General features: G+C 41.9%; 1 protein-coding gene across 1 annotated transcript; it reads right to left on the bottom strand.

Annotated features, from left to right (window-relative positions):
- Positions 1–1,496: 1,496 nt before the first annotated feature.
- Positions 1,497–24,687, bottom strand: dvl2 (dishevelled segment polarity protein 2). Its single transcript, XM_086281691.1, has 15 exons — positions 24,131–24,687; positions 18,699–18,768; positions 15,351–15,505; positions 10,407–10,516; positions 10,053–10,182; positions 9,802–9,892; positions 9,642–9,711; positions 9,390–9,529; positions 8,836–8,912; positions 8,028–8,095; positions 7,808–7,942; positions 7,236–7,367; positions 5,099–5,275; positions 4,500–4,724; positions 1,497–3,131 (listed from the first exon to the last, which is right to left on the bottom strand). The coding sequence occupies exons 1-15, from the start codon at positions 24,289–24,291 to the stop codon at positions 2,569–2,571; spliced, it is 2,304 nt and encodes a 767-aa protein (XP_086137817.1). The 5' UTR covers positions 24,292–24,687; the 3' UTR covers positions 1,497–2,568.
- Positions 24,688–25,402: the final 715 nt, after the last annotated feature.

Raw genomic sequence — 25,402 nt, 5'->3', positions numbered from 1 at the left:
AATTCCAATCTTCCTCCTTTATCAGGGCTTGGGACCGGCAAAACTGACCCGAAATAGGCACTCTTTATGTGTGTGTGTGTGTGTGTGTGTGTGTGTGTGTTTTTAAGTAGTTGCAAACCTTGTGGTCCACAAAAAGTAACAGAAAAACATATGTAACCATAACGTTTGTAACTAACTACATTAACAATCGAAATGGACAAAAAAAGAGACACACTAGAAGAAACAGTGGCAATGTGAAAAATGATGGGAACTAGTCTGGTTCTAATGCAGGCTAATTGTTTTTTGTTTTTGTTTTTTTCAGACACCCCTCCACACGCACAGGCCGTGCTGGCTCACAGAAGGAGTGGGTCATCCTCGTTTTGGTTGAGAGCTTTTATGGCAGGATCAGCATCTGTAGCATTTGACTTAATGGAAGTTAGCATGCAGCTGATGTGCAGCTGCAAAACCTTATCAAGCAGCTGGTGTTCATAGGAAGCCCCACCAGACAGCTTCAGTCTATATATGAGATGTACAAGATGGAGTTAAGGCTCTCCAAGGACATCCGATTTCTAAGTTTGCAATGATGTGTTTTAGTGCATTGATTTATTTTAGACGGCGAGGTGCCCACGGCAGCACCCGCTGCTGTAAGAGCGATACGTGCTTTCACGTCAAAAAGTCGTCATAAGTCTCCAATAACACCAGGAAAAGTCGCCAGATTTGTCACTGGTCGCTTTTCAGAAAAAAAAAATGTTGGCAACACTGACCGTGCACAACAGCGGTCTCCTGTGGACGTAAGAGGCAGAGCCTGCCTCAAACTAGGAGAAAATTTGACGTGGGCGGAGCGTCCGGGAGGGAAACGGAGGTGCTCTTGGGGACGGGGGGCATACCATTACTGACATGCGTAGTGTAGTGCGTTTTTAAAACGCCCCCCCTGCGGCTGTATTTTTTATTACAATCAACAGACGTTCTTCTTCTACTACTTTTCGACAGTGTTGGAACATCGCATGAACGCCCCCTGCTGTCCGGTATGCATAGACAAAGTGTACGATGTGATCCATCAGCGTAAAGTAAGATTTACAAATGGTTATAGCAGTTTGTGTGTAATTCCAGCCCACACACACACACACAAGTACAAATCGGTCTGAACATTATTCTAGAAAAGTGTGTGGTCAACGTGTAGTAACCAGCTAACATGTGTTAATGCACAATTGTATTTGATTTGTTGCTAAAATGTGCTACTTGATTGCTTTCTGTTAGTTGATTTGGATCTAACTGTATTATTAAAATAAATTCTAAAGACTTCTACCATAAAGCTTTCCCGTATCAACATCTCTCGTATGATAATTTCTGTTTCTATTATCACATCTATTAAAAACATGATGCTAAGCTAAATTCAAATCCCACATACCTTAGAGTTTTTGCAGCATCTGTACTGCAGTCTGTCAATGTGATAAAGTTCACGGTCACAAGCTTCATTCAAATCTTCACGTGTCTAGTTAAAATAAACAACTCTGAACCATAAGTATGTATCAAATTTATTCTCAAATACACAAGCAAAGGTGGCAATATGAAATCAAGCAATGTGACACTATAAATGTCAGCTTTCTGAAATGTTGACTCTTCATTTAGCACCTTAATAGTTAGTTGGGTTACACATGATTTATATAGTCACACATAGAAAAAGGAACGGGTGAATAATGCGAGTCAGTAACATAAAAATAAGCATGGAGAGCTGGGGCATTTGGATCACAGTTACTGAGGATATACACTGCATGTAGGTAAAAGTACCGCTGTGGACGTCTAGTGCCACGAGTACCATCGAGCCTCTACAGCCTGACACAAAAAAAAAAAAAAAAACACCCCCACCCCGCATTCCTCACAACAAGAGTTATCTCATGACTAGGCCTAGACAGTGATTACTAAAAACAAGTTCTTCTGACATTTTTGGACCTTTCTTTCTTTTCACATTACAGTTTGCTGGTCTGTAGAGTTGCATATACACAGGAGTAATAGATATATACAGAGGGGCTCACTGTCAAACAATGCTGAAACAAAAGATGCTTGCTGTACCTGGAGTGTGAAAACGTAAATAATAATGGAAAGGCACTTGATTTGCTCCTGTGCAGCCAATGAATCTGGCCTGAGTGCCTGGCGCCCTCTAGTGCCAAACTGTGGTCTCAGTTGTTTCTGGATGGGCAGCTCAAGGGCAAGTGGCTGAACTGGAAGGGTCTTCCCATGATAAAATATTAAGTGAGTGTTTGAAGGAGTGTAATGATCAAATGCTAAATATTGTACAGTTTTCTGTAGGAGGGAAAAAATAACCTCCTGGGTTAAGGCCTGAAAAATAAAAACAGGCTGCGCTCTGTAGTGGATTTGAAGAAGAGAAGCTAAAATTTCTACATAGATCAATTGAGATTTGTCCTATCGTCGTTCTTACTTTAAAACCCTGTTCGACCAAATTTAGTGTCAAGCGCCCCGACTCCAACAGGCACACACGAGTTCAATAAGCTACCATCAGATCCTCGTCCACACAAGTGGGAACACTAACTTCACATGAACGGACACCAAACACAAGGAAGAGAAAAAAAACTACATGACGTCCACGAAGAACTCGCTGGGGTTTCCCATGGCCAGGTGGAACGACTGCCGTGACGCAGTGAGCTCTGGGGGTACGGAACCCAGGTCACGAGTGGGCGGAGCACCAGGCGGTCCTCCAGGAGTGGAGGAAGGAGGTGGAGGTAACGCGGGGTGCATGGGAGCTGCCGCCATCGGCTGCGTGTGCTGAAGGCCGTGGGCGGTTGCCATGGCCGGGTGTGGATGCTGGGGTACCATCATCACCATCATGGGGTTGTACGGCAGGATTCCCGGCGGGTAGGGGGACATGTGGGGCGGTTGGGGTATGCGGTGATGATGCGAGCGTTGGGAGGAGGCGTGGCTGTGCTCGCTGGGGGCGGCTGAACCGTGGCCGCGCCTCAGACTGCTGCGCGTCGAGTACTCAGACTCGCTGCCGCTGCCGGAGCGCGAGTCGGCCCCGCCACCTTCTCCACCACCGCCGGACGGGGATTTCTCCCCTCCGCCCACAGTGCTACCAGGGCCTTTACTGCTGCGACGCCGCTCACCCTCGCTTCTCGTCGAGCCGCTGCTCCGGCTCCCTGCAGCAACACGGGAGAGAAAATACTGTTTGATAACAAGTCAAACAAATCTGAGCTCTGATGACACTGCTTAGCTGATTTACCAGTTTTACTAAAATTATTTACACTTTTCTGTGAAGTCTTTCTTGTGTAATTTCTTAGCATTTTCCACACAGCTGACTGCTGCCCCCCGGTGGAGGTGGGTTAGACCAACTTAGTTGCATGGATTGTGTGATGGCTCAGACAGAACAGTAAAGATGCACCTCAGGACACACATGGGACGAAGACACATTAGCAAACTTAAGCTGCCTTTGTCTACAGTTTTATTTATAGAAAAACTGAATTAAAAGTGTTCATAGGAGGTGGTTCATTTATGATATTACTTATTACTGTGATCTAAATTTACTACTCTTGCATTGAAGTTGTGTCCTAGCAGCAGGCGATGGAACCATTGGCCCTAACACTTTGCATATGACTGGGTACAGCCACCAGACTGTGCTGTTTATGCTTTTAAACAAAGATTTCAAGAAAATGCATCATTTTCTTTTGTATTTGATTAAAGTGAAGATTAACGATTGAGTGGGCTGAAGCATTCTAGTCTTTGGCAATGGCTGGTTGCAAACTCCTGTGTGCAGATGTCTTCAACCTTTAACTCTACATATGCAACTATCCTCTCTCCTTTGCACAACAGGAATTGCTGCTCATTTTGATTTTTCACTTTTTAATAGCCGAATTTTGAATCACAGATGCTACAGACGCTCTCCTGAGTCTCTGGTGTAGTGGTGAACACATTCATCTTACACGTGAAAGATAAAATGTGTCGTCTGAGACCAGGAGGAGGCAGAATCCCAGTCTAAGAGGTAGTGTACTTTAATTTGTGGAAATGCAGTGTTCTCATGCATGAAGGCACTTTTGGCTCACACAAAGGAGGTTTAGGCCAAAAGCAGTAAAATGTTTTATTAAAAGCCCGTCATTTACTCAGCTTCAGACATTTTTATTCATTAAATGGGCAGAAAATAATATAATGCAGACTTATTGCAGTTAGTGGACATGGATCAGGGATGTGCTGTCATCTTCAAATGACCCATCTGAGCCAAGGAAAATCCTGAAATGGTAGAAATTGAGCAATAGGCTCATATGTCCTGTTTTATTGTATTTTCTAATATTATATCCATGATTAATAGCCCTGTGTACAGTCATCAAGAGCCACAGGATATATTATACACAATGTCAGAGCACACTATGTAGCTCTGTCATGAAAAGCTAAACTTCTTGAGTAATATTTTGGAGTGGCCCTTCAAACAGGAAGAGTTTGCTCACAGCGGCCTCACCTACAGCATCTCACTCTAAAAATAAATACTGGATAAAAGAACATTTCTCTCCGCTTACCTTCGCTGTGTTGGCTGCCAGTGCTGCCCGGGGCGTAGCTGTAACTGGTAAGCTCGTGGTACGGAGGCGGCTGGCTGGAGAAGGGATGTGTTGGGTATGGCTGATAGGGGAAGGTGTGCATCATGGGCCACGGGGAAGCCCCAGGGAGCGGCAAGGGGGCCAGGGTGTCCTGGTCCGAGGCGCCGCTGGAACCGTCGTTGTCATTCAGAGACAGATTGGCCATATCTGTGTGGGAGACACGAGGGAGAGGGTGAATAATGGTGCAAAAATGTTCCTTCAAGATTTACAGCTAACAGAGAATAATTTTTAGGTTTGCATGATGAAGATCTTTTCTTGCACCAAACCCGAAAAAAAGATGACTACATCTGAACCGTTGATATGGTGCAGCTGGTGGACAATGATTGGTCTTCTTTCCTGAGATTTCATTTTAGCGATGGCAGGACATTAAAGAATCCTTTGATAACTATGACGTCAAATGTCTAACCCCTTCTACAACCGGTGCGTCCACCAGTGCCCATGTGCAAAATGTGATTAAGGATAAAACTCAGCAGTCGGATGTGTTGCTCAGTGTTTGATGTCAGGGTTTTGCAGCCACTCACAGTTCTCACAGTCGCTCAAGTCTCCGAATACATAGTAGCACTGTTCGGAGAACGTGATCTTATTGACCGTGTGACGAATGAAGCCGGCCTTCAGCAGGTTGCTGGCGTACTTCCTGGCTTCACGGCGGTCCTGAAATCCCTCGATGTGGTGAAACAACCACTCAACTACGTCTGAACCTGATGAGGGGTGCAGAGAAATCATTCTAATCATCATTAAGAAACATTTTGTCCCATAGATGCCAGGTTTTCGTAATAAAATTCAATCATGAAATAAAGAGTTTTGACTGATCTTTTAAAAACAAACTAGCAAAACAAAAACACACACTAGGCTCAGTGCGTGCTCACATAAAAAGATTTGTTTCACACATGACTCTTTTTCTAAACATAATCCCAGTGAGAGCCCCTACTACAACCAGAAAACGTACTAAATGAAAATGATAATTAAAGAACATCTTATTATAATGAACATACCATACATATATCTGCATGGACCTTTTTCCCTCTCATGCAAAACTTTGCACGAGCATACCTCAGTTATTAACATATGTTTTTTAAATAATCATAAATCCCAGTTCATGTTTCATGTTCATCCCCTGTGAATGCTTTTGTTTTAAGCGTCACGTTCGTCATGTGGCTTAACAGTCACTAAAATTTGCACCCATGATGGAATTTTGTTCAAATCACCAGTAAACACAGAAGGAAAAATTTGAAAAAGAGCGCCGCAGGCCGGTAAATATAACAGTAAAACCCAACATTGTTACAAAAAAAGGGGGACCTGAGATTAATGGTTCAGTGCGACGATTTATCGAGTCATGTAAACGGGAGCATTTCACCCACATTTGTGACTAAAAACAGACCCGCAATAGAAACATATTTAGGTGCAGAGTGTGAATAAAAAGTTTAACATTAGGTCACTGCTGCAGGGATGATGATGCTGGCACACTTTAATGTGGAGCCGGAGTCTGTTTACACACCGCGAGGAGCAAAGAGGCGGCGCCGTTATTAAACAGTAATTAAACAAGAAGGAGCAGTTGATCCATAATAAGACAAAAACGTTTCTTATCTTATTACTCCATTAATCGATTGACTTGATAGATTACTTGATGTGTAAAATAATCAATAGGTAAATACAAATTTGAATTTTTCAGTTCAACTTGTCAATATGTGCGGAGGATTTTAGAATTCAGGTTATGTGTTAAGCCGTAGTTACCACACTGATTGAACTAGATAAAGACACTAACTCATTAATGTTGTTTGTCTCCCTCTGGAGGCCACATCAATATGAAAACAACAGATGTTTTCATATCTGATGTTATGCCTGTAGACAGTTTGAGAAACAGCAGATTGAGTTTGAGAAAAAACATTGAACTTTAAATGCAGCACCATAACAGCTGCAGTGAAGAGCAACAAAAGCAACACCGCCATCAAATGTACCACACCACACAGCTGGCTGGGTGTGGTTACACATTTTATTCCTAATACACTTCCTTATATTTAACTTCCCCATGTCTGTAACCTCACTGCTTGCATTCTGTTTGAGAGTTTGTTTTAAAGTGAAGGGTTCCCAGTGCTGGATGCAGACCACTGAGTCATGTATTTATGTGGAGAAACTGAAACATCAACACCGCCGGGCTTACTTCTGGCTTACATCTAAAGTAGCCGAGTGGAAATCTAACCAGCGGATTATTTATAAATCAAATATCTTTAAGAGGAATTTAGCAGGAAAACGACAAGCTCAAAAACTAGCCAGGTGAAATGAACACCTCTGACTGAAAAAAAACCTGCCTGACGCCTGAGGTGTGCCTGTAAGCTGCTGTGTTAGAGTGCATTAAGAAGTTAGGGGGGAAAGTAATAAAATCAGAGACTGAATATAACATCAAATTTTCATTTCAAAAAGCACAAAGTAGACAAACACGTAGTAATTATCCCTTGTGATTCAGCTGCATGCGATTCCAATTTAACACATGTTTTCATTCAAAACAGGCATTCACGTTTGTACTTGAGGGGTTTTTCCTCCCACAAGTCACACGGTTTTAATTCTGTGAACATAATGCCTGCCCTGTAAAGTCCTGTGAGCCGCAAAAAGTTCATGGAACGAGTGTAGTCTCTCTTGCCTCGTTTCCACTTTTTGTCTTACCTAGGAAAGCGTTGGGAATGGTGATTTTAAGCCACATGCGGTCCCGGACTTCCAGACCCGACTCTGGTGAGGCCATGGCTTTGGCGACAGATGCCATGTCAGAGTGCAGTGATAAGTTAAAGTCATCAAAACCTGGAGAAGGATGAAGAATGGTTAAGGAAAAACCTCAGGAGGGAAAAACATGCAAGAAAGCATGACAGATGAAAACAGAACGGGGCCAAAAACAAGAAAGCAAGGAGTGGAACTTCAAAGAGATCAAAAGCAGGAAAGCAGCAGACGTCATTTATCACACAACAGCCGCGACAAAAGCAGAAAGACAGATGTGAAAGACGACTCCTGTGCCAGTGTCGGTGGGAGACAAAGACGGACACAGACTGAAGAAGGGGAAAGAGATACTTTAGAATAATGAACTGAATTCAGACTGAATATCACGAGTCTGGATATGAAACTAGACAACTAGACACGAAGGACAGTTTTATGAAAATAATACACAGCCATGAAAAGGCTGATATTACTAAAGGGGATATTATAAAGGAGCAAATATAGAGTAGGGTGAACGCAAAGACGCTTACGTTCAGTCTCGGTGACGGAGGACGAGGACGTGATGGTGCTGAGGGAGGAACTGCCTGGGTAGGGAGGGTAAGCCCCGGTCATGGCCACGGAGTGACTGACCCATGCTGCAGGGTCAATGGGTCGGACCGGCTCATCTGCAGGGTGAGGAAAACAATTAGGAAACAGTTACTGACACAAACATGGATCCGTGTGTTGTGTCTCAGGCAGAGCTGTACGTACTGCGAGGCAGAGTGAAGTAGCCCTGAGGAGACGGGTCCCAGCACTTTGCCACTGTGAGGATGATGGGCCTGGAAAAGAGTACGCAAACATCACGACTACGGTCAGATCACATCGTCCACGCTAATACTGGGGTGAAGATTTACCCGATACAAAAACGTCACATGGCAACAAGACAAGGCAGGGCATGTCTGAGAGTGAGAGCTGTGTGTCAGCCTCCAATGATCATTTATTAATAAAACAAAACAAAAAAAGACAGATACTTCTACAACCTCCCAAAGCACAGTACTTTGCAAAATATGCAAGAAAACTGAAGGTGGAGAGAACGAACACCTTTCACCACTTGAGGAAAAAACACAAGGCTACGAAGAAGGAGATACTAGCAGCGACGTGTGATTTAAACAAATCTCCACACAGCGTCACTGGAGCGCTCACTAGCTACACATCATAAGACAAGAAGAGCAAATGATGGATCAAAGTTACTGAAACAGGACTTTAAGAAGCTGGATTAAAGCCCAACCCAAGATATAACATCACAGAAGGACAAGAAGGAAAATCCCCTTTATTTACTTACACTTCTAAATGCTGCTGCCTTAATAAAACTGCAACCATCAATAAAATGCTGTTCAGTAAACTTTTCCTATATTCTCAGAAATATCATTATAGCTTCTCTAAATATCATGATATAATTTTGAGACTATACCACCCATCCCTGATAACAACAAAAGCTTACTACCTGTTGACAAGACAAAACCTGAAAACATTTGATATATCATCTAAAAAGTCAGATGGAAAAAAAACAACAACATACCCTGGCTTGTGTACAATCTCCCTCAGGACCCGCACTGCATCGTCGTTACTCATATTTTCAAAATTGATGTCATTCACCTAGGAGGAGAGGGGATAATGAGGCATAAGAAAAAGGTTTATTTAGACTCATAAGTGGAGATGAATTATTTATTGATGCTGATGATGAAGAATAACAACCAACTGTTTTGGTAGCTGATTAATCAAAGTCTTTTCAACAGAAAAATGTCAGTAATTTCCCAGTTCTAGCTTCTTGATCGGAACAAAAAAATAAAATAAAAACCAGTTGCATTCATACGCATAAATACTTCCTTTGTTTAGGTTTAGAGAGAAACAGATGTGTTCATGTAGACAAGGAATGAATTACAACTGAAGTGAACAAGCACTGATCTGGACTGGATCACCCACTAGAAAAGCTCCTGAAATGAGACCCAGCAGATCTCAAAACCAAACAACCACACTGGTATTTCCTGGATAAACCAGCTGCAGTAATTTAAAAAACTAAATAAATCAAGACATCGTCATTTATATAGGAAAAAAGCCATCATTCCTCCTCACCTGCAGCAGCATGTCACCAGGTTCAATGCGTCCATCAGCAGCCACAGCTCCTCCCTTCATGATGGAGCCAATGTAGATGCCTCCATCCCCCCTTTCGTTGCTCTGACCCACTATGCTGATACCCAGGAAGTTGTACTTTTCTGTACGGTTGAGAAATCACAATAATGTTAAGACGAGGTGAACATTAGGTAAGAAAAATGAATCTGAGATATAAGTTTAAAGGTTCATGAGGTGCATGAGGAGAGTACAGACCCATGTTTAGAGTGACGGTGATGATGTTCAGAGACATCGTGGAATCTGTAACACTGCTGAAGGAGGAGGCCTGGAGCAGGAAATGACAACATTACACTACAGACACTGACGTGACCAAAATATTTAATCTGTTTGCACAAAGTAAATCGTGCGCACACACCCTCTCCAGACGTGGGGGGCGCTGTTTCCTCCGTCGACGATGTCGCTTAAGAAGCCTCGAAGCTGTGCTCTGCTCTGTGGCACTGCTGAACCTGTTCAACAAAAGGTGAAAGGTCAAGAGAGAGAAATAGCTCATAAACCTTTAACAGGCTTGGTTCTTAAGGAGGTCAACACAAATTTAAGGGACAGCTTCTCTCGCATTAGCCTGTTCCATCACCTACTGGATACATACGACATTTATCGCTTTCTCACCTGCTCATCGTGTCATCGTCCTCAGAGTCGCAGAAGCTGGTCGTTTCTAACTCGCTGCTCATCACCGTGCTAGAGCTCTCATATCCTGCCAGGTGGCGCTCCAGACGACTCTGGCCGTTCATACGAGGGCCTGAGATGCCGCACGAGAGTCCCCAAAGACAACAGGAAAATAATCAACATGATTTTTCATGTTTGTGCAAGTCAGGGTTTCCCTATAGATCCCAAACATTCCTCACTCCTCAGCAACTCTCTGATTATATCAACTTGCATTGAGTGTCTGGGAGATATAGACGTGCCAAATCTTGATAGGAGGCAGTATTAAAAGGATTGTTTTCGTGTGCACGAGTGTCTCACCGTGTTGTTCCATGCTCTCTCTGTGCCGAGGCCTCTCTCTCCTGAAAGAAACTACAGACTCCGTTTCAGTCTGGTCGTCCAAAGTCTCCACGCTGCCTGTTGCATTGGGACTGTAAAAACAAGCACAATTACAGATGGAATTAGAGCACGACTGGATTTCAACACTGGATTTGCACTAATCAGTGTTTACAACATAAAAGGCATTTCTAACTACATACGTTTTTTATGTTATGCATTTTTGCAATTATAGTAGGCTAGAAAGTACATGCCCTTCCTTAATTTACCTGTTCTTTTAAAGCAGTATTGCCTGCTGCTGTATACGAATATCTATGCTTTATTTTTTCGTCCTAATTTCTAACAGCTTCCTCTGAATGAAAATGGGCTTAACTGAATCTGACACATAATACAAGTATTTATATTATTTATTAATTATCATACAAATAAATAAAGAAAATAAGTGCCAATTTGCTATTTAGAGAACTGTAATATTTTCAGGAGGACATTTGAACAGCCTGTCAGTGTTTCTGCTGGACAAACTTCAAAAGAGGCCTTTTTTCTAAATGATCTCATTGCCATCTTTGCAGACATTTTGCTGTTATCTCCCAAGAGACATCCTTATCAGTAATAAACTAGAATCAGCTGATATCAGTCCATTTCTTTAGTCAAACTCTAGACTATTCTTCAGTTAAACAGAACTACTCACTCTTTTCCTTATTTTCTGTCACATTTACAGAACATTTACATATTTATATCACGCTATTTAAAAACAACTTGGTAATTGTCCAAATAAGTGTCCTGAGAAGGACCAAGGCCCAGTATAGGCTCCTTAGATGCTGTCAGACTACTCTGTGAGTCTAAGAATACAAATATAGAGCTGAACACACGTACAACTGTTCCCTTTTAAACACCAAATCAACATTTTAATACATACTTTTAGCATTATGTGCTTAATGTTGCTTACATTAAAGTTGTCGGTCAGGTACGTGTCACTTTAATCAGGCCTTGGACATGACATCTGCTATGTATTACATTGTCTCTTATTGCAGTGAAGGCTATAGAACAGCACAATCTCTTTGCTGGTCCAATATTAGCACATTTTCCTACAATGATCAAAAAGTTTAAGACACATGAAGACACAAAGCACGGCATGGTCACTGTGCATTAGAGCTACTGTAATTTTATTGACATCACACAGTAAGCTTTTCATTTTTTCTACCACTCACATGGATTTCTTCATTTTTGTAAGCTGTGTGTACATCAACACAACCACAATCAGACTGAATGATAATTAGTTTGCTTTTAAGATTCAGACCCACTGTCCACACTATAAAAACTTAAAAGCACAACTAACACTGGATTCATGAGACCCACAATTAAATGGCTGGTTGATTGTTTTTTAACATACAAAAAAAACAAAGAACTTTCCCCCAAAATCAGTTTCTCATAGCTTGGTGTTATATCTACACTGATAATACATCAGCATCCAGTACCCCGGAGACCACCCAGTCATAAAAACAGCTGGTTAAACTGAACCTTTTCTTTGGTACCAGAGACCCTTTCATTTGAAGATTGTCACGTATGAGCAGTAAGGTGTCGGTCTAGCTCCAAACATATTATGGAAACAAATAACTAATTTACTTTTTCTTCTTTACTTCCTTACTAATGACTCGTGAAAAAGCAGTGTGCAGATATACTTGGTTTTTTATAAAGATAAAGGATGGACTATGGTTATAACTATAGTTTTCAGTAATGTTGGATTGGTCATATCAATATCAATATTAGATTACATGAAAGGCAGCAAACATCGATGTAAATCTAAGCTGGTGACGCTGATTAGATTCACTCACTGAATTCTACCTTTTTGATTAGCTTTATACTGCCCAGGTGTTAGAAATCATCCCTACAGCTATTGAATCATCTGTTTATATCCTGTTGAGTTCAATTGGCTCGATCCACAAAGAGCAGTGAATATCAGAGTAGCAGTTCATCACAGCTGACCTATGATTTATGTACAATAATGCAAAGATCTACTGGATATCCCAATACAAAACAGTGTGCAACCACTTCTGATTTTTTGGCCCACACTGATACACATTTTTGCTACACCTGATCTTACAGCTTGCCCACCTGTGAAGTCCCACTTTAACCTTCTTCGTACATGTATGTACAAGCTGTACAATATGACATAATATAATACAAATAAATAATAAATAATAAATAGTTATTTTGAAATTTATACTGGTTTTTTGCTTTTTTAAAAGCTGTCCTAATCACACACGTGTGTGCGCGCATGGATGTTTTTGTTTGTTTGTTTTAAAAAATGAAATGACTATATGTAAGATGAGATCTCATTCTTGCTCTAAAGACTTGTATTAGCTTGACAGTTTTTAAGCTTCATTCACTTCTTCGTTTTGCTTTTTCAGCTCAAAACTAATGTTTTTGGTAGCCTCTGTCTCAATGCAGGTTCTGGTAAACCCAGCGTTGAATACCTGCCCAGGAACTGACAGCAAACAAAGTGAGAAACCAGTTGGTTCACTGCGATTAGCAGATCTTTCCAAAACAGTGTTAAACAAGAATAATCACTAGGAAACTGTTTGTTGACACATTTGTCATATCAACTTAATGTGATGTTACAGTTTTCTGCAGTAACCCCAACTATCCAAACCAACTAGACCACATTTCACAACATTTCAAAGCACACTGGAAGTTCTTGAATATGGCAAAAACATACTCAAACTGTGTGAGGGAACACTTCAATCAGATCTGTCTACTCAGGGATTGAAAGCTTTTCCTTGTGTCAATAACAAGGGCGGTCCCAGCTAAGATCAGTTTCAAATGAGCTCACATATTCGTGCGTAAACCTGATACTCTGAGAGTGTGAGATATTCAGGTAAATATACAGTTTCTAATTAAAACTATAGGAGGAGCACAGGTGTGTGTTGCAAGTCTTCAAGTACAATGGGTGAAAAGTGGTGGATCATCCCAAAACTACATGAGATCAGCTTGTTAATGACCTGAAGACAGTTGGGATCACAGTCGCTAAGAACAACACTGGTAACACACTTGAGCACAATGCAATGAAATCCTGCAGCGCACACAACATCCATACATGCCACCCTTCCTGATTTTTCTGTGAGAATCCCGAATTTCAGTGCCATCCATCCATCCATTCGCTACCGCTTATCCTTTTCAGGGTCGCGGGGGGTGCTGGAGCCAATCCCAGCTGTCATAGGGCGAGAGGCGGAGTACTCCCTGGACAGGTCGCCAGTCTGTCGCAGGGCTAACACACAAGGACAGACTACCATTCATACTCACATTCACTCGCACATTCACACCTAGTGGCAATTTGGATTATCCAATTAACCTATCCCCACAAACTGCATGTCTTTCAGAATTTCAGTGCCCCTGCCGAAAATCTCCCGATTTTCCACCCGGACAACAAAATTTAAAAACCATACCCCAGATAGGCCCAGGCAATTCCAGTTTCCAACAATGGCTACTACTACTGCAGTTACTTAGTTTTAATACTACTCTAATTATTCTTTCTGGGTCACAAAATAAACTTTCAACATATTTTCAGGCGAGAATGTAGCTGTGTAAACTTGAGCTGACGAGAACAGCAAACTCCCGGCACATCGTTTATAAACCCCCGCGGTCTTTCACTACTCAGGATAAACATGATATATAAGTCACTTAAATAACTTAAACATGTTATTGTTTGGCTTTTTCAGTGTTTTATTTGTTCGTGAGTAAATCGGTTTGGCTGAGATTAAAATTATTAGATTAGATTAAACAAAACTTTATTAATCTCTCGGGAGGGTTCCTCCGGCGGTTTTCACACAGCTGAATAAACGTCAGACAGAAAACTGATTAAACTGAAGTGTGAGATGGTCGAAAATGTACGCCAGCGTCCGGTTATATTTTAGATAGCAAGGAGCAGACGGCAGAGTTTCACTCCACCGAGAGAGCTCGTGACGTAGTTCTGAAGGCTAGACCGTCCAATTTCACGGTCGCTCATTTCCGGTCAACCCGACCCACTTAGACCACGAAGGCCGGGTCCTCAGGTGGACCCAGCCTCTGAATTTGGACACCTCCGCTGTTTCCAGCCGGACAATAATAACGGTGACATTTAACTTATTTTATCCGATAAATAAACACTGTAAAATTCAAATCTAGCTCTTTGACATCATCTCAACCAACTGTGTTTGAAAGGAGGAAAATGCTGAGCACATCCCTGCAGTTCAGGAGTTGGAACCATTATTGGGGCTGTTTTTCTGCTAAGGGGACAGGATGACTTCACTGCATCGAGGATGTCAATGAACAAGACATGTAATATACAATCACGGACGAGAACCTCCTTCTCTCAGCCAGAACGCCGAAAACGGGTCATGGATGGATGTTCTAGCATGACCAAAAAAATCACCAAGGCAACAAAGGAGCAGCTACAGATGAAGCAGGAAATCATGAAGTGGCCTAGCCAGTCTTCAAACCTCAGACTTATACAAACTCTGTGGAGGAAGCTGAAGTTTTGAGCTGCCATGGGGCAGCTAAGAAAGGATTTAAAGATTTGTGCAAACCTGGTGACCAACTACAAGAAACATCTTACAGCTGTGCTTGCTAACAAGAGTTTCTCCACCAAGTACTAAATTTTACTTGTTGATCAAATACTAATTTCATGACAGTGACATGCAAATCAGTTTAAAACTTTTATGCAGTGTTTTTTTTTCAGGATTGTTCGCTGATGTTACCTTAAACTACCTTAAAATTTGAAACTGTTCATTTCCTGATAAGTGAGCAAGCTTGCAAACTTCAGCAGGGGATCAAATAATCATTTCCCTCACTTTAAATACACAGTAAATGATTCATGATTCACGTGTGTGTGTGTGTGTGTGTGTGTGTGTGTGTGTGTGTGTGTGTGTGTGTGTGTGTGTGTGTGTTGCTTACTGGAAAGATGGTGGTCTGGAGTCCCCGATGCCCCCGGTCCTCTCTGCAGGTGGGGGAGGAAGGGGTGGCGGAGGGGGCAAAGGCTGGGTAGTTGTTTCCACAGGGGGGACCACTGCCACTGGAGGCTCTGCTGCTGGAGTGTCTGAAGATACCAACTGATATATAAAAGGAAGCAAAATAAAAGATTTAGAGACAACACAAAAAAATAATAAAGAGAGGAAAGAATCTGAGGTAAAGGTCGAGGGAAGCAGGATGGAAAGTATTAGGAAAAAAGTAGGCAAGTATGTGGAGTGGTGAGAAACTGGCACAAAGTAAGAGAGGGCAGAGAGACGAGAGGGTGAAAAAAAAGAAGAGGAATGAAAGGACGAGAAGGAAGGAGGTGGAGGGCAGAGGGAGGAAAAACGGGTACTATGTCAATTACTTTCACATACAAACACTGTACTCTTTTCAGACGAAGGTCTCAAGGGCAAACTGAAACGCTATCCTACACTTAACCTGTCTCTCTTCATTATACAACAAAAGTGTCCACACACACACATACAAGGGGAGAGAGAGGTATCACACATCAACAATTAGGATGAATGGCATATAGCTTCCAATTACATGGACCATAGAAACACAGAGAGCGGAGTCCAGGCCTTCTTACATCACTGCAGAGCCCACACATAACGTTTCTTATTATAAACTTCATATGAGCTCCAGAGTTTGGGAAGTTTGGTGCATTCAGTGACTTCATATAAACATGCTTTGTATTTCCTGTCAAAATAACTCAACCAAATGTCCACAAGCATGTGCACAGAGACGTTCGCCCACTTTATCCAGTCACTCCCTGCTTTTTGCGCTCCATTAATGGCTACGTAACTGTGAAACACTCATCTTCTGGGATCCCTTCATCCATCTCTCTGTGCAGATCGCATATCAGTCCCTCTGGTGTCTGAGCTTTGTTCTCCCTCTCTTTGAGTTCTTATGCACTTAACAGATGCTCCAGCCCCTGTCCTTCTTATCTGGGCCAAGTCTCAGTGTTTTGTCTCCTTTTAAATGCAACCCGCAGGGTGGAGTACAACAACTGGGTCTTCTACAAGAGAAATGGAAAGTATGAAAGCTGTACCTGGCAACTCGCTGTGCTATAACTGCTAACAAGCCACGCTGCGTGCAGCTCGGCTCGAGTATCAGTTAACACAATCAGAGAAACATTTGCTTCCTTTGTGAATTTGTTTGGCAAACTTAAAAACGCCTTTTCTATCTCGATATGCTCCTTTAAATGTTTGCATATGTTAAATTCCGTGCGGCTACAGAATTTCAACTTGACTTTCTCGCCTAATACTATTCTATGTGTTTGCACATGGCCAAGTCATGCATTGCTGCATGTAAACAACTGTGATGCATGCTTTCCTGCTAGTATCGCCTTCTAAATCGGGGGTCCAGTTGTTCCAAAATAGCTCAGCTTGACAATGCAGTCACATTGTAGGATATCAATGTGTAGACAGAGTGAAAATTTTAATGTTGCTGGTCAACATTTTAGCTGCGAGTTGACTAAAAAAAAATTTAAGACACATTTAAAATGAATTTAAGACCATTTAAAACTTTTAAGGTTGTTTATTAGCAAATACGTATTTAAGATAAAAGCTTTATAAGGACTTGCAGCCACCCCGGCCAGATTTGACAATTACCTGGCAAAGAAAATAATGAACTATCTTTTTAATGAGAGCCAGTTTAATATAGCATCTTGTTTATAGTATTGAGTTTTTGCTGACATTGATGTAAATGCGTAAATTTAATAATAGGCATTTAGTTTGTGCTTTGACAATAAGGACCTCCAAGTCTGAGGTCACAGTTCTCAGCTGGAAAGGGGTGGGATGCCCCAAGTGGGGTAATTTAAAGGGTCACTGAGGTGTGAGTGGAGCATGAGACTGGTATACTGGTGTGGTGTCAGCAGTGATGCTATATCAGTCTGTTGTGGTGAAGTAAGAGTTAGCTTGAAAGCAAAGCCGCTGCTCTACCAGTCGATCTACGTTCCTACTCTGACCTACGGCCCTAAGCTGTGGGTATCCACTGAAACTACGAGATGGCAGATACAAGGAGAAGGAAGTGAGCTTCCTCCAAAGGGTGGCTTGGCCCAGCCTTAAAGATAGACTGTGGAGTTGGTAGTTAAGGAGGCGCTCAAACTGCAGCTGCTAATGCTCCACACAAAAAGGACCCAGTTGAGATTGTTCAGGCATCTGACTAGGATGCCTCCTGGATGCTTCTTGGTGAAGTGTTTTGGGCATGTGTTAGTGGGAGCAGGCCCCGGATTAGACCCAGGCCTGAAACTGCCTGCGTTGTCCCCCTTGAAAGAGCTAGAATAAACGTCAGGGAGACAGGGAAGTCTAGACATTTCAGCTTAGACTACTGTCCCACAACCTGGACCCAGATAAGAGGCAGAAGGTGGATGGATGGAAATTTTGTAAACTTTCAATTTACACAAATAGCAGAGGAAACAACACAAAAACACCTATGAATATAAAGCAGATAAGAGCTTTATCTCTACTGCCCTCGGTGTTAAAACACATAACGGGGTAAAACAAATGGTACAAAAAGGACCCCTCTCAAGCTGAATGGAAGCATAACTATGATATGGAAAATATTTGTAGGGACCCTCTCTCAGAAAAATGGAAAAAGTGCATCAGCCTTACTGCAAACATGGACATCATGTCTGTCTCCAGGTTAAAATGTGCACGCTTTCATTTGACAAATCTCTTTTAAATGTTTAAAAGGGAAATGTCATGCAAAGAAACAGTCGGTTCAAGGCGCTCAGTGTAAGAAAATTCTCAAGTGACAAAAGATTTATTGAAGTCTGAGAGTAACAGTCTAGCAAAACTACCAGTGACTCAGACTGTTGATAAAGCTCCAAGAACAATTTTCCCATACTTCTGCTGAATCTGCTCCCTCCTGTTTTACCTGGGTGGACAGTTACTCTGGTTCAGTTTTTTTCCTGTTCCAAGTTTCCAAACGTTTCACCAAAGAGCAAGCCAGGACCAGATGTGCAAACTCTCTGATGACATATAATTGTGCAAAGTTAATGGCTAAAAATCTGAAATCTAATTACTTCATTTTACTGCTGCTGGTTAGACAAGACTGTTGGTCTGAGGGAGGTCTGAAGGAAGACACAGGAAAAAGAAGAGGTGGTTTTTGCAAACACCCTCTGGCTAAACATGATGTAGGCTTATTCTTGAGATTAAAGTTAAGTCTTGACATTTTCAGACAAGCCTCAAGAGGAAATGATGGAAAAAGAAAGGTTAGCAGGGAAATGTGTATAGCTTCCACTCCTGCTTTAAAAAGAAAATAAACAGCAAGTTTATCATCTCTTACCCATGACACCACTCTGCCGTTGAAACATGGCAACTTGGCACTGTCGTCTGAAATCTCTTCCTTCACCACCCTGAAGAACAGAGACACACAGGGAGGTTCAGTAGGTTTGAACGGTTCTGGTTTTCTGACATCATGATAAGTGTGATCTGTATGGTACACTGCAGTGGAGAAAAGAGGGCTGAAAACGACATTAAGTCATAGATGGAAAAAGTGAAAGTGCGGAGGGGAATTAAACAGTTTACATTACCGACACATTACATGAAATATATGAGCCCGTGACAACAACACAGCTGCACCAAATCAAAGTGCCAGGGTTAACTCAAAACCCATCTGGGTAAATCATCAGCTTACAGCCACATCAATGCAGCTGCAGTCGATCACACTCATATTAAAACTGATTTCACTGAAAAACTGGACGGCTGGGAGGAGGATCGCATTCGGCCAAACCTGAGGAACATTTTCTAATGAAACAAAAAGGATAATGAGTTTAAAGGCTTTTGTTTTGTGTTTTTGGTGGGTGGCTACATAGGCCAGTCAGATTACTTGCTATGAAGAGTAAAGGCAATAGAGATAAGAAGGGGTTCAACTCATGGTTGAACAGAACCTCTCTGGGAGGTACAAAAAATATAAGAAAAACTTGGTTTAAGGATAAAATAATTTGCATGTTTTTGATTATAATAGGGAATTGATTGTATAACACATCCAAGTATCTCACCAACACTACCAAACTAGGGGCTGGCAAAAAACACCCCTGAAGTGTGACGACAGCAGAAGAAAGAAACTAGTGTGACCCAGTCGAGTCTCTCAAAAATATCTCTGAAATGAAATGAAACGAAACAAGGGCACAGAAATTGTATTAAAAATGTTTTGGATTCAGTCAGCAGAGGTAGAGGAAACCTTGCCTAGGACTGGCTTTTTTAGCATTTGTAGTCACACACCAGGGCTTATCTAATTGTTGGGGTTCTCTCTGTAACAATGTACCATCTTAATCCTGCAATAACCCTGCAAGTATCTTTGAGCGACTGCTGTTGTGAACTGGGACTATATAACTAAACCTGAACTGAATTATACTGGCTCCTTACTGAATAGGCTATTAGGGGAGGATGATCTTTACAGTAAAGCTGATGAGCCTCTGTTACTTCCTCTGGCACAAATCCATCACCTTTCTTGTTCTTTCGGACTATTGTATTAACAAAATTGCACTTATTCTTAAAGTGCGAATGCGACTTCCACAGTGTTGGCGTGGTGTCATTTTGCTAATATCTTAGTTGTACACAAAGGAGAGCCAAAACAGTCAGTCTCCTTCCTGCCCTCAGATTCCTTGAATGTATATCAAGTTGATCTAAATGTAATGTAGCAGTATTGTAAGAGGTTTAAATGAATATTAAAGCAACATTTAACTAATTTAGCTTCAGTTAGCCCCCATTAAAAGTAAACTCCACACCAGTATAAGTACAAGCTTATCACTGGGATCCTGCTTCTAATCTTATTTCCAAAATACCACCCAAGTCATGGAGCCATGAATCAGCACACTAACAACAAACATCACAAAACTGCTTCACAGACACTGTGGAATTTCTTCTTTTACCACAATGAGCTAAAACACATTGAGCCTACTTGTGAATTACACAACCCGGTCAACTAAATCTGCATGCAAAGCCATTACAGATAACAGCAGCTACTTAACATTAATAGCCAACATGGTCTAAATTCTTTAAAGACAACACATCCGTCTGGCAGTTTTCCCCTCCTCCATCTAAGACTTCCATGTTTACAGAGAGGCAAACATTTGGCTTCAGCTACAGTAGTTCCAAGAGACCGAGCTGGGCGTAAGTGCTACATAGAGGACACTTGGCTGTTCAAGCGTCTCCAAAAGTCTCCTTTTTCCAGCTTCACATGCCAGCGTACCTCCTCTTAAGTGTGTGAGACTTGGTCAGGTTCCACTGGGCTTTTGTAAGCAGCTGTTGAGAGCTGGTTTTGTGGGTGCATGCTAGCATACAGCCGGATTGTAGTGGGCACTATTGAGGATCTGCTGCAGGTTTTGAGAGCCCTGTCTATGTGGCTACTGATGTAGCTAACAATATTTTTTCTTCCTATCCATTACGCTTTTTCAGCACAAATCTGCACCTAGACGGCAGATGGACAGATGCACAAATTGTCTGCAGAGAGTAAGATTGTCGTCATTCCTCTGTCCCCCAAACAAACAAGAGACCACAGTCGAAAGTCATTTCACTCACATACTGAAATGCCTCGAATACAATGCATAAACAACTCTGAAATATGCAGAGTCCTGTTGGATTAACTTAAACTTTTCCCTGCCGACTACCATTCTTCAAGTCCCTTGCTACCCTTAAATTCCTCACTCTCAACACGGCATTGCTGTTCTAACAATTAATCTTACTCAAACAGCTCCCTGATCCCTTCTCAGCGCACATGTATACAGCAGAATATCCAGTGACTCTAAGTGAACACCACCCTGTTCCTTCTCTCCCTTTCTTCTCCCCATAGACACCCCAGACACCCAGCAAATGGCCCCTGTCCAGGTCCAGGTTCCTAGCACCAGCCCTGGCCTGCTCTGCCACACACACAGATCTCCTCGACAGCTGGCCTCAACCCAGGACAAATGAAAACACACACTCCTCTCCTGGTTAAGAGAGAGCAGGGGGAAGAGAGGGGGAGAAAAAGTCCCTGCTTTGATTGGACAGCTGACTCAGAGCTATGTTTGAAATTTTTCATCTGAACTCAGTTGGAGATATTCAAATGAGAGAGCATGATGCCAGACAGTGCAATTTAACTTAAAGACAGGCCATACAGTCTTTGAGAGTTTCCAGAGGGTGGCTTGTTTGAGACGTTTAACATTTAGTACTCACACACAAGCACACGGGGTCTAAACATAATCATGTGTTACCCAGTTACACAGGGACAAGCTCTTAATCTGACAGTTAACTTACAAAGTCTAGTAAAGGTAACATAATAAACCGACACGCTGATTGAAAAGCTCGCCAATTATCTTACTGTGCACATGACAGCTGCACACACACACACACACGCACTCTTTGGGACATTAGACTAAAACTAATACAACAGACCTCCAAAAAGTCTGGAAAGTTTCCTTTTTGTTAAAGTTTCAAACTTCATGTTGGTAGCGTCAGTTTGTGGTGCTTTTGAAAGGAAATTCAATAGAAAATAAACAGTCAGTGAGCAGAGTATCAAGTAACATGTTTTCTTCATGTTACATGTAATAAACAGTAAGTGATTATATTAGTATATATATATGGAAGATATTTGAAAGCATCACCTTAATGGTGAAGTCTCTTTTTCTTGTATTTATTTGACCTATTTAATTGATTTTTAGTTCAATCTTGTGTATTTTTATCATTTAGTTCCAATGTACACCACTTTGTGTTCGTTTTAGTTCTTTTAAACTGTTTTATAAAAAAAAAAGAAAGATGCTATAGTATGGTATGCTTAGGTGATGGATCCCAAATCCTAAATATGGGTTTCAAATACGTAGGCCAAACATGGCCATCATTGTGTTCATACTAGTCTAAAAACCTATGCCATAACCTGCCACACATCTCCCTAGAAATGTAAGTACACATCGTCGTCTGTGCAGCTCCTACGGGTATAAATGCAGACTACAGTGTTTGGCACTTGCTTGGGCTCTACATTACTAGATTTGCTGCAGAAGCAGAATTCAAACTTTTAAATCTGAGCTCACTCATACAACAGCAGGTTGCCAAACACAAGAAAGCCCCACCATAATGCTGTGTTAGAGATTTGTATGAAAGTCCAGATATCCGAGTTCTCAGCTGGAATGTTTAACTGGAACGTACCCCTCAACTTGAATTTCCTACTTAGAAAAACGAAGCAGTCCCATAAACCCCGAGGTTACTATCCAAAATGGTACTGGTAATGGTAAAGAGTATAAAAACTACAACTTCTGTGCATTTGTGATTCACTGAATAAGCCATACGCAGAGCACAGGCCAGGCTCCAGCCACGAATGTGCTGCAGCGTTGTTTTTAAGTGCAGAAAAACAAACACTATACTGCATTACTAGTGCTACACCACTGGCTCTACCTTAATCAAAAGCAAAACAAATCCTGTTTTTCCTCACTTTTACAACGTTCCCACTAAACACTCTAATTCTGGAGTGACATCACTTTGTTCACTTCTATGCAAGCAGACTTATTTTCACAACCAGAAGAGTCGCCCCCTACTGTTTATTACAAGGTACTTCCACATTAGCTTCACTTTTCAGAATTGAAAATCATGCCCATCCATCCCAAAACTATCCATCTTTTATATACTGTCCAGGCTCAACGCTATGATGTAAACAGCTCGACTACATTAGGTAAACTGCAACTTCCAATCTTTATTTATTTATTTTTATTTTTTTTATTTTTTTTTGGGGGGGGGGGGGGGGGGGTTACAGGCACTGGTTAGACCAGATGTACAGTATTTTTAAACAGATCTGATATTGATGTTACTTCTGTTGACAGCTAATAGTGGCCCACCAGCTTTGTCAAAGCCCAGTGAAAAGCCAAAAAATCCACCTCATCTCCGGGTTGATATTAGGGCTGGCTTGGCACAGGCTCCCTGGTGCCATCCAAACGGAGTAAAAGAGGCAAATAGCCCAGACCAAATCTTCATCCAAGACTACAATGTATTTAACAGAAACCCTAAGGGTCTCTCGCTGTGTGAATAAACCACAAACATGCATTCCTCTGCGCGAAAACACACAGCAAGATTGAATTGATAGAGGCGAGGAGACGGCTCTTTCTAAGGAAGTTTAGGTTTTGTGTGTGTCTGTGTGTGTGTGGAATTGGGGGAATGAACGGATGGCTGGGAGGCCATAGTGTTAAAGAGGGGAGACAAAACCCGAAAGAAAGAAAAGGCGAGGATTTCAGCAGATGATGGACTGAAGGAGGGAGGGAGGCATGAGGATTAGGGCAAAGAAAAGCAGCAGGGGCAGGGAATGCCTCCCATTGTAATGATGATGTTTTCTGAGAAAAGTCCCAGCCGACACAGCTACCTCTGGTATTTGAATATTCATCACCACTCATTACAACTTTCTGATTAAGGCCGGGCTTGGGGGACTGGGGTCCAGACAGGCTGGCTTCATGCATGTTCACCCTCCCTCGAACCATAAGTTACCCCCAGCGACAAATATACCACAACTGCTCACAAGATGGGATAGAGTGGTTTTAGAGATACAAACAGCATTTTCTCCCACAACTATGTACGCACGTTAGCTCTGGGAAGTCACTCCTCCGATCAGAAAATCCAAGCACAACAAAAGGGGGGCTGCTTTCCAAAATTTCTGTGCCTACATTCACGTTTGCATGATGGATCTCCTTATTTTGCATGCAAAGCTCTCCTTCTACTAGAGACAGAGAGAGGGGAAGGAAAGAAATCACTGGAGCTCACCCGAAGTCTTGGTCCATAGACTTGAAGAAGAACTTGTAGTTTGGCTTGTTCAGGACCTGTTTAAAATCCAGCAAAGTGATATTTTCGGCAGCGATGGGAATCTTCACCAAATACGGCGTCTCCTCCTCGTCGATATGATAAATTATTTTGGTTTCCGCCATCTCTACGTTTTGCGGTTTCTTTTTTCTTCTTCTTTTCCTGCCGTTTCCGAAAGAAATACACACACCGTGAGGCGAGGTAGCGATAACTTTGTGGGGCAGTTAGCTGGCGGCGGAGCTAGCTTAGGTGGCTAACGAGACGGCAGAGGTGAAACGATGAGGGCCACCGAGATTTTCGGTCCGAGCCGGAGGACGTAGGGAGGAAAAACCCTGCTCGAAGCTCGACTTCCCTGGAGTAAAAACTCGCATTCCCACTGTTACCGAGAGGCGAGGGAAAAAATACGGGGAAGCTACATTCACACGACCTAACTCCCAACAACTTTTCCCCCAACAAAAACATACAGGGGAGGGGGGTCTGAAAACTTTTCACCACTTGTTGCGAGCCAACGCGGCGTGTGACGTAAAGACGTACCCCCTTCTTTTCTTTTTTTTTACGTACCCTTCCGAACCAGACACCCCCCCCCCCGACCTTGTAGTATTAGTATTCTTACATACATAAATAAAGCGTCTCTAATGGTATTTTATACTATATATTCACAGCCTGTTCACGTTCATATATTTTTCTGAATATTTCTTTTAATACTTTTTTTGTTTTTTAGTCTAACATTTTAATAATGAGCTTTTATTTCCATCAGTTGGTTAAATAGTATGGAGCATTAAACTTCAAGACTGTAAATGATAAATGGACTGGTGCTTAAATAGCGCCTATCTACTCAGGTTAAACACTCAAAAGGCTTTCTTACTGCGAGCCTTTATTCACCCAGTCACACACATTCATAAAGTGCTTTTATATGTCCATAAGCACCATTTTCTCTAACATTAACACCACTGCGATGGATGCAAAAGGGTAACGAAGGTTTCAGTACCTTTATATATAAAATAAAGAAATTACCTATTTTGCAAGTGTCTTCATGAATCTGCGTTATTGTGTCTACATTATAATGAATCCAGACCTTTTTGGCCACAAGAACTATCTTTATAGAATTGTGATCTTGAAAATGACATTTTTAATGTCAATGAGACTTTGCATCCGGATAAATAAAAGCTATATAACAGTAACTCTGCCAAAAACTGACTGCAGCTTATTTTAGCCTTTTAGTGACAGGAATGTTCT

Source organism: Aulonocara sp. 'chitande type north' Nkhata Bay, linkage group LG3, assembly GCF_057382095.1.
Source record: "Aulonocara sp. 'chitande type north' Nkhata Bay isolate Kocher_YH1m ecotype deep benthic linkage group LG3, A_spYH_male_GT1.1, whole genome shotgun sequence".
Classification (NCBI taxonomy): domain Eukaryota; kingdom Metazoa; phylum Chordata; class Actinopteri; order Cichliformes; family Cichlidae; genus Aulonocara; species Aulonocara sp. 'chitande type north' Nkhata Bay.
Note: the sequence above shows the minus strand (reverse complement) of the source record. Positions and strands in the feature narration are given on the sequence as shown.

What these genes read in the sequence shown, in the direction of transcription:
- dvl2 (XM_086281691.1), bottom strand. Translation starts at nt 24,291, where the DNA reads ATGGCGGAAACCAAAATAATTTATCATATCGACGAGGAGGAGACGCCG. An exon ending in CTGGTGACATGCTGCTGCAG is followed by an intron (nt 8,913 to 9,389) that starts GTGAGGAGGAAT and finishes CTCTCCTCCTAG; the next exon opens with GTGAATGACATCAATTTTGA. An exon ending in CTCCGTCACCGAGACTGAAC is followed by an intron (nt 7,368 to 7,807) that starts GTAAGCGTCTTT and finishes ATCCTTCTCCAG; the next exon opens with GTTTTGATGACTTTAACTTA.